The sequence below is a fragment of the Loa loa genome (assembly GCF_000183805.2).
Source record: "Loa loa unplaced genomic scaffold supercont3.200, whole genome shotgun sequence".
NCBI classification, from domain to species: domain Eukaryota; kingdom Metazoa; phylum Nematoda; class Chromadorea; order Rhabditida; family Onchocercidae; genus Loa; species Loa loa.
In genome coordinates this window covers 53,245-63,121 of record NW_018108380.1, presented here as the reverse complement: position 1 = coordinate 63,121, position 9,877 = coordinate 53,245, and the positions used below count along the sequence as shown (strand labels likewise).

The window sequence follows — 9,877 nt, the reverse complement described above, 5'->3', positions numbered from 1 at the left end:
TAATGAATAGTAATTTATTGAGATTATTTTTAGGATAAAGTATTCAAGAATTCGATTAATTTAATTTTTATGATAGTGACTAGCATTGATGGATTAATTTGATGATTCAAATTCATATATTGAAAATTATCGTTATTGCAGAATTCTTAATAATACTTGTTCTCAATAAATGATTAATTTGAATTTAATAAAATATTAAATTCAATTAATTTTAATTCAATTAAATCGACAAGTGAACAAAAGCTTGTAATAATAAATGGAAGAAATTGATGATATGAAGATGATAATGATAATGCTGGTGTTAATAATTGTAATGATAACCTTGACGTATCAAACTTCAAGGTCAATTTTTGATAATTTATTTAAATGAATTAATCAATATTGATTGGTTTTATTGTTTTAAAAGTTTTACGATCATAAAAATTATTAGGATCAATAATTATTTCACAATTTTATGCATATTCCTATATTTATATTTAATCATTTGCTGTTATACATTTTAAATTAAATTCGAGTTTAAATAAATTTAATTAAACTTTTAAATTAGCGAAATAATTCGATTAAATTAGTAAAAGAAAAAATTGAAATATTTGGAAAAAATATGAAATAAAATATAGATAATGGATGAAATTTATGCATTGTGATAATTTTTTTTCCATTAAAAAGAAATCATTTTACTTATATAATAATACTCAATCTTAATCAATTAATCTAATCATTATTATCGGTCTTGTATGGTCAATTAAAATTTTTATTGCTTCTTTTTTTTAATGATCCATTCAATGAGATTGATTGATGTATTATTTTGAAATGAAAATTTATAAATTGTTTATAATATTTTATTTATTGATTTTCTTTTTTTTTTTAAATCAAAATAATCAATTAAAAAATGTTAAATAAGTATTTTAAGGAACAACATTACAAGTTTTAATTTTAGGAAAAGAAACATTAATAGGAAATATTTTTAAAAATGTTTTTAATTTTTCATTTAATTTTTGCTTTCATTTTTTCTTTCTTTTTTTTTTCAAAAATTTTTATTTTTAAAAACAGTAATTTTTCTTTTTCCTCTTTTTTCTTTTTTTATCAATTTCTTCAATAAATTGATGTAATTTGTAGCAACAGGAAAAGGAAAGTTTTTTTAAAAGAAATGATTATTTCCTTTTTTTGGAAATTTATTTTATGAAATCAAATTAAATTTATTTTTCGCGAAGTAAATTTTTCTTTATTGAATTTTTCTTTGCTTATGAAAATTCTATCATTTAGTAAAAAAGAAAAAGTAAAAATTAGTAAGGAATGAGAATTTTCTTGTTTTTTTTTTTGTTTTTATTTTTTTTATTTCTTCATTTTTCTTTTATTTTTACATACATATTGAAAATTCCTTTCGATGAAAAGCCATTAGTTAAATTATATTATGATATGATTAAATGGAATGATTTACAAGATATCTGCTGCGATTTTCATTTGAGATTTTCATGAATGTTGCATAAGCGAATTACTGATAAAAATTATGAAGGTAAAAAGAAATAATACACATATTACTTATTTTTATCATTCCAGGCTACCCAATATATAGCCATTATTTGTGATATTGCAATCACCATATTTAATAATAAAACGTTGCTTGGTTTGTAGCAAAACTGGGATATTTTGAGTATATCACTTTGCCATCCAGTATTACTGCATCGTATGGATATAGATTGATAAAGATGATGTGAAATATTTTTCTAAAAAAAAAGATGATACAGATGAAATAACTACAGTATTTAACAATATACATTTTAAAATGATCAATGAGCTAATAAATAATACATATTTTGATCAAATAAATAAAATGTATAAGTAAAGGTGTAGTTAAAATAAATGTTATATAATTAAAATTTTAATTTAATGCTAATAAAAGAGATAATATTTTTCAGAGACAAAAATACATTCCTAACATAATTTATTGGCTACATTTGAATTTTTTGTTTATAAGAAAAGGAAGAAGAGACTATAGTTATTAATTTATTAACGGTTTAAGATAAACAAAAAGAAAACTTCAAATTAAATCTACCTATGATAAGTTTGAAATAATCGCGCTTATTTCGCTAATTGATTTATCGGATCAAATTATTAATAGTCAAAAATATGGAGTAATTTTTGTCAATTAAAGAAAAAACCAAGGTGAAAAAAATAAGAAAGCTAAATTATGCATAAAATATCGAAACATTTCCCGATGCATGAGATGTTCTGTTGCATAGCGTCATATGCTAATTGTAGATTCTGTTTTTGTATAATAATATGACACTAGGATAAAAGAGATAATTATTTTCCAGTACTTTATCAATTTTAGATCATTCAGCTATTTCAAAAAAAAAAGCAAAAAGAAAAAACACTTTTAAATGGTTTTTAAACAAAATGTTATCAAAGTTTAATTTCAGTTTTTGGCAGTAGCAATCTTCCATGCTTGGGTACATTTCATCGGGTTTTATTCATATTCAACACGGGAACAAATTTATCGTGCTGCATTCTTGCGTGCAAGAAATGCATTTGCTGCAGAAGAACGGTCTATTCAGGAAAATACTAGGCTCGTAAGTTTTTACATTCAAATCTTTTTTCTTCCTTTTTCTTTTCTTGTCCTCATCAAGTTTACTTTCACATTTTACATTTCTATTTTCATTTTCTTATAATTAGGTGTATTTGTAGTTCCTTAAACTGAAATTTTGTGTTTCGAGAAATTTCTTAAATTAAGTAACCTTCTAGAGATTCATTTTCTTTTCCGGCGAGAAATTGTAGGGAATAATTTGGAATGTTTTAAAAAGTTTTCTTATATACTTGGGAAAGTTACATTTTTATCCATTTATTTTTATAATTTAGTTAGTATGATGTCAAGAAAAGTTGAACAAATTTGCAATCTTTCGAATAAAGCAATTGAATTTAATGTTGAAAAACTTTTTTAGATTTTAAATTAAATATGTCTTTTTTTTCTTCCTAAAAAAAAAAGTTACCAAGAAAATTGCTCCGTTACTTGACATCTTCCAGAAATAGTAGTTTTTTTTTTTTACTAAATCTTAGGAAAAAATTCTAAAATAAGCTTATTAATTAAAAAAATTCCAAAACTTAAAGAAATCATGAGATTTAAATGAGAAAAAATGATAATATGCTAAAAAGATTTATTACATTTCTACATAGAAGCAGTAGCAGCAGCCACTTTTTGGTTAAAAATTTTAGCAAAATGAAGTAAAAAAAAGAAAAAAAATTTAAACTGTAAAAGAGATTTTATGAATTTTTCTTCCTCACAGAATTAATCACTTTTACATCCTGTATGACAAATATAATTCATTCGAAAAGGAAATGAAACGAAAAACTTGATATTATTTTATTATATTCAGCTCATTTAATCTTCGATTTTAACCAAAAAAAAAAAATAAAATAAAATATAATAAATGCCAAGAAAAAGTTACAAATGAAAAATGATTCATTCCTATATGTACATCACCATCAATCATTCATCATTTTATATATTCGGTGTAATGGGAGAAAGAAGGAGCAAAGTTCAAAATGGAAAAAATTGAAAATTATGAAAAGTTAATTGGTTAATGAACAATTAAATCTGGAACTAATTTGTATTAAATATAGTGGAATTATTATGTTTAGGAATTAATATGTGATAAATATTGTCAAAAGGTTAGGTTGGAATTAACTTGTAATAAATATATTCAAAAGGTGTTAAGTTACTCTGAAACCGGAATGCTTATCTGTTTCATTTTAAGCTTCACTCCGAATTATAATCAATAATTTCATTTTGGATTAGATGCATCATTTTGATAAGATTTGTTTAAATTTGATTGAATGAAATACTCGTAATATTGTCTCAAATTTCCACTTCATCTTTTCCGGTTTTCCCCAGAGAATACATTAATCAATCAGATGTCAGTATTTCCAAATGATTTAAGTGTTATTACGACATGAGTAACAAATATTTATTGTTATAACAATATTGTCACACAATATTATCATAAAATAAATAATGTGTATAATAATGGAAAAATCATGAAGAATAATTGAAAAAATATATTTACATTTCATTTTTATGTGGATTAAATATTTTTTTTTCTGATTCATGTAAATGTTGCAAAATACATGTAATTGGATAGCAGTAAATTAACGGATGAATAAATGGAAACGAAATATAAATTATAAGTTTCTAAATTATATTACAGTATTATATTGCAGATGGATTTATTGCAAACTGCAGTACCACCACATTTAGTGCATACAGCACGTCAACAATTTGCCAAATCTCCGCCAACAATATACACGGAACATTATAATCAAACTAGGTTTGCATATCATTTTGTTATTTTTTTTACTTATCTTTAAGTTTTCATTTCAAAACTTGAAAATGCAACTTTGAAACTTTTTTTTTTATTTCAGTTGAAATTTTGCTTACAAATATTACTGATATTATAAGTAGCTATGTTACTAATGATTTTTCTTAAAATAAGCCAAAGTGTTTAATTTTTTTTCCTTTTCTTTTTTCTTCTTAGAAATTTCCAATATTACTGCACACTTTTTCTTGGTCTATAAATTATAAACAATTTGGAATTAATTTCAATTAATGGTATAGTTAGATTTCATTTGTTATCAGTAATAATTATCATGCATTATCATATTCAGAAAATCAATAAATGATAACTTATGCTTATATTATTTCATGAATATGTTATAATATCAGCAAAAGAAATGTATTAATAAATTACAGCGTTGTATATTGTCGCTTGGTTGGTTTGGAAGATATCTTGTCATGCTGTAGTGCGCAAGATTCAGCGCAATTGTTGAATGAATTTAACGCTCGAATTGATCAAATTATCAAAGTAAACATTATTTTTTCTTAACTAACGTTCAAACAAAATGATCACTCTTTATGTTTGATTCTTTCTTTTTTCTTTTTTCTTTTTTCATTTTGCACATTGATGTTAAATTCAATTACGCATCTTTAATTAAATTACAATTTTTATTAGATCCCATTAAATTACTAATTTTTCTAAATGATTATTTATATTTTCGAAAAGAATTTAGCAATGGGAAATTGTTATTGATGAGAAAAAATTCCTATCCGGAAAAAAATTTGTTAATTATTAATAAGCGTCGGTTTTGCGTGAATAAATTGATTTACACAAATAGTTTAAATAAGTAAATTAAAATTCAAATACTTAAAAAAAGTTTTTCCAACATTAACTCAAATTCGTTGAAATATTTATTGATTTTAAAAAAAAGAAGGTAACGAAAATTATTAAAATTTTGGAAGAGCCTTTTTTTTGCCGAAATATTTTTTGTTAGAAAGATTTTGTTTTGTTCTCTTTTTTCATTTTCTTTGTTGTTGTTAATATAAGCTTTGAGGGGTATTTTAGACTTCAAAAACAAAAAATGAAAAAGTAACTTCATAAACTGATATCTTTTCCTTGTGGCTTGATTTTAACAACTATGTTAAAAAAAAAAAAAAAAAGGAAGGAGGAAATCAATCAGGAAAAAAGGAAAAGAGAGGGAGAGGAAGGAAAAAGTAAAATGAAAAAAGGAAAAAGGAAGAAAGATTAATCCCTCTAATTAATTGTTAATTTTTATTTTCTGCAATTTTTTTCAATTTACAAAGTATTGAAAAAAGAACCAAAAATGCAATATTATGCAAATTTGTTAATTAGATATCTTTCCTCATTATATATTTCCAAAGTGTCAATAACAATTGTAAAAGGATGATTGTAAAAGTAAGGAGAAGAAAAAAAAGATGTGAAATTTTACGGGTGGAAGCAGCTGTTGGATAAAAGTTATATTGTTTCGGAAGGAAGAAAGGAGAAAAGGAAGGAAAGAAAGAAGAAAAAAAGAGATTCGGAAAAGATTTCAGGAAATGACTAGTGAGATTTTCCAACTGGCAAAAAGAATTTTAATTTTTTCTTCCTTTTTTTTTTTGGAAACAAATAAATAAAAAAAAGGAACAAAAATTGTTAAGGGACCAGCTGTTTAATAATTGTCTTAAATTATAATGAATGAATAAGATTTTTATTAAACCAAAAATTACGAAGTAAAAAAGTTTTTTAAAAAATTTAAATTAATATTTAAAATTAAAGTTTTGTTTAATGTTCAACTGAAATATTGAAAATTAAGCTAAATTATATACAGGATACCTCGAAAGGGAAATAAAAATGAATCATTTATGTGATGATGAATTTAATTGATTAATTAATTTATTCTTTTTTTGCAGCTAAAAATTCATCACATTGCCTTATTATCGGTATAACTGTATTAACAATAAAAGGAAACATTAAAATATATTTGTTATTACTTAATTTTTTTGAAAAATATAATTTGAAAGTAATGCCTACAAATTTGGAGTCATCCAAAAATTCAAATTAACCATGATTTCTCAATTTCCAATTAAATACTTTCATTTCTCCAATTTATAGCAAGGAAAGCAATAGATTATTTATTGTGAGAAAAAAAAAAATACAAATTAAAACTTTCTCAATAATCCGAGAATAGACAGAATAGAATAAATAAAATGATGGCTAATTTGTGTTACTTGACAAAACATCAAAGTCATATAAATGAAGGTTGAAAATATCTGCTTTATTACATTTTAAATTTAAATTAAAATAGAGAATTTGAGCATTTAAACGGATTCTATTTTATATTCTAATTTTGACAAATTTTTATGACTGTTAAATTTCACAATTTTCTTACAATAAAATCTATATGAGAAGAAAATGAAATAAAACGAACAAATAATTGAATAAATGAATAAATCAATCAATAACTGAAGAAATGACTAAAATGAATGGATTGGATAATGTGTTTTATGTTAATGTCATTGTCACATAATACATTATCATTGATGATTTACCTTTGGTTTCGTCTTTTATTTCGCTCTGCTACTCTTTCCCATTAACAAAAACCATTTTTAATTGTGATAAATTTGTTTAATGGATGATTTTTTAGTGAGAATTTTAACAGTAGAATAGGGAATTGGAAAAAAAAGTGGAAAATGGGTTAAGTATTAAAATGAATTAAATGATTTGTTTAATAAAATTGTCACACAAATATGCTAACAATTTTTAAATTTAAAAGATAAAAATTTAATTATTTGGAAAAATATTTTGAGGATTCGAATTTTTTTTTTTGTTTGAATGCAAAATTTGTACTGTAATATTTATCAATTTCTTAATTAATATTGTTTAGCTTACGCAAATTATTTTCTAATTATCATTACGAATGATATGGTTTAGAACGAAAAGAATAAAAATTTTTTAATAGTAAAAAAAAAAAAATGAAGTAAATCTTCTTAAGATGAAAATAAGTAATAACTGATTACTGATATTAATAGTATGCAATAAGAAGTAAACAGATAACTATAAAGTGAACAAAATGGATAGAGCATTGATGAAAAGAAGGAGAAGTAAAATAGTGAAAAAAGAAGAAACTAAATAGTTAAGTATTAAAGTTTGTTGTAGAAATGTGGTTGTATTCGCTTGCAATCCGATGGTATTCTGGTAATCTCAGGTATACCAGCAGCACGAGATGATCATCTTAAGAATGCAATTGCTTTTGCATGCGATTTACAAGCACTTATAAGGTTAGTTTTTGAGTGATTTATTTCAGGATTTTTTAATTTCATTTCTTACTGGTTGCATGCATGAGTGTATTTTTGTTTTGTTTTCTTTTTTTATATTGAAAATTATTGATTGCTAATAAATGTCCCAATTTTTTCCAGAAGTTTTTGCGATGCAACAATTGTGGATTTGCAATTGCGTTGTGGAATTGAATGTGGTTCCGTATCATGTGGAATATTTGGTTTAACAAAATGGCATTATGATGCAATTGGATATCCGATAGAAGAAGCTGTTAACACTGAACGTATCGCTCCAGAAAGGTATTTATTCGTCATTTTATGCAAAAACAAAAATTACAAACCATTATACATATCAGGTTTTAATTCAATAATACATATATTGCTATGAGAGAATCTGCATTATCGTTAATCTTATACCATTTTTAAATCATTTACCATTACTATGTTCCATTGTAATTATCAAATTAAATTCGTTAATTTAACCATCTGTTCGTCATCTATTATTTTTTATGTTAGCATTAATGATAAAAGTTTGCTTACTTTTTGTCTTCTTCATTTCAAACAAAAAGTTTTAGTCATCAAAAAAAAAATATATTTCAGTGGAATATACGTTGCAGAAGCAGCAAAACGTCAAGCTGAATGCAATTTTCGATTTGAAAAATGTGGACAACTTTGGCGGATTGCAAATGATCAACATCATTATGGTAACAGCAGTTTACCATCATCAATACTGTTCCCGAATTTGAAACGATTTTCATTAGTTACAGTACCACAAGCAATTAACAGGCTACTACAAACAATATCATCAGCCAATGATACTTTACTCAAAAATAATACTACAATGGGTGGACGTCGCAAAAGGTTTGATTTGTGATTTTATTTTTGCTCTTTTTTTTAATCACTTTAATTATGACTGAAATAGTGATATATGCAAAATAAATAGCATATTAAACAAGTCAAATATAACAATGGCACAAAAAATTTAGTAGCTTAATTTTGCAATGAAATAAATTTTGATTGGACGTTAAAAAAACATTACGAAAAAGAATTATTGAACATAAAAAAAATGAAGTGAAGTTAGAATTTTACAATTTTTAAATAAATTCCGAAAAATTTAATTAAATTAAGGACAATATTGCAGACGAATGGACAAACTGGCATTAATAAATGGGAAAAAAAATACTGACAAAGATAACAACGGCAGAAGTGTAATGCATAGTTGGTTATTAAAATTTCGAAATCATCAAATGGAAAAAGCGGTCAGTTTGTTTATTAATTAATCAAGCATTTGATTTAGATACATTCGACAAGCTCATTCAAGATTTATCATTTCAATTTTTTGCCTATCCTTCATTTTCTAGAAAATTTTGGTGAATCAAACCATTTTTAAATTTTGTTACAGCACAATATAACAATAAACAATAAACAATAAACAATATAACAATAAAGAAATAAATAAGTGATTTTTTTTAAACCATCATTCTTGATTTAAACTCAGATATTAACTTAAATCCATGCGTTAATATTTATTTTACCATTTTACTTCACTTTTCATATCAACAAAATTAACATGGCCAATGAAATTTAACGATACTTTAAAATATTTTTATCCATTTCAGTATCAGGTGCAATTTGATCAATGGTTTGTACCAGCATTAGCTATTAATATATTTTTCCTCGTTATTTATGGTATTTATCATGTTTTAGTTTTGCCAAGGTTAGTTTGATATATGACATATATAATTAGTGCGATAATAATAATTCTTTGTTGCACATTGTGGTAGGAATTATTTCAGGCAAATTTCAACGCTTATCATGATTATCATATCATTGGCTATCATTTTTATGATATTACTTACACTTTACGCAAATTTCTTCCAAGTATGTTTGTAACAATCAAATATTCAATTACAACTATCATTATTGGCATAGCAAGTTAACTATGAAAACAATAATTCACAGCACAACGAATGAAAATGTGCAATTTTGAAATGAACTCAAAAGCGATTTGTTTCGAAATAGAAAGCTAAATAATGACAACATAATTAATCACTCGAATCAATTGTAATAATTTAATCAAAGAAAAAGAGACGAAATATAATATTCTTTTAAAACCATTATCGACCGACGAATCATTTCTTGTAATCATTTATAATAATAATAACAATAGTAATAATAATAATGTAATAATGACAATAATAGTACTAATAATAATAATAATAATAATTAATAATTAATAATAATAATAATAATAATAATAATAACAATAATAGT

The 9,877-nt window shown here is 23.8% G+C and overlaps 1 protein-coding gene across 1 annotated transcript in view; it reads left to right on the top strand.

The window, feature by feature from the left end:
• Positions 1-4,215: 4,215 nt before the first annotated feature.
• LOAG_18124 (CBR-ACY-3 protein) overlaps positions 4,216-9,877 on the top strand; it is a gene marked incomplete at both ends in the record, with an annotated part of 6,841 nt that continues 1,179 nt past the window's right edge. The window contains 8 exons of the mRNA XM_020450792.1: positions 4,216-4,322; positions 4,745-4,856; positions 7,485-7,606; positions 7,745-7,903; positions 8,204-8,464; positions 8,745-8,862; positions 9,223-9,320; positions 9,400-9,484. Of these exons, the coding sequence (XP_020305486.1) occupies positions 4,216-4,322; positions 4,745-4,856; positions 7,485-7,606; positions 7,745-7,903; positions 8,204-8,464; positions 8,745-8,862; positions 9,223-9,320; positions 9,400-9,484 (1,062 nt within the window). The remainder of the gene's footprint in view (positions 4,323-4,744; positions 4,857-7,484; positions 7,607-7,744; positions 7,904-8,203; positions 8,465-8,744; positions 8,863-9,222; positions 9,321-9,399; positions 9,485-9,877) is intronic.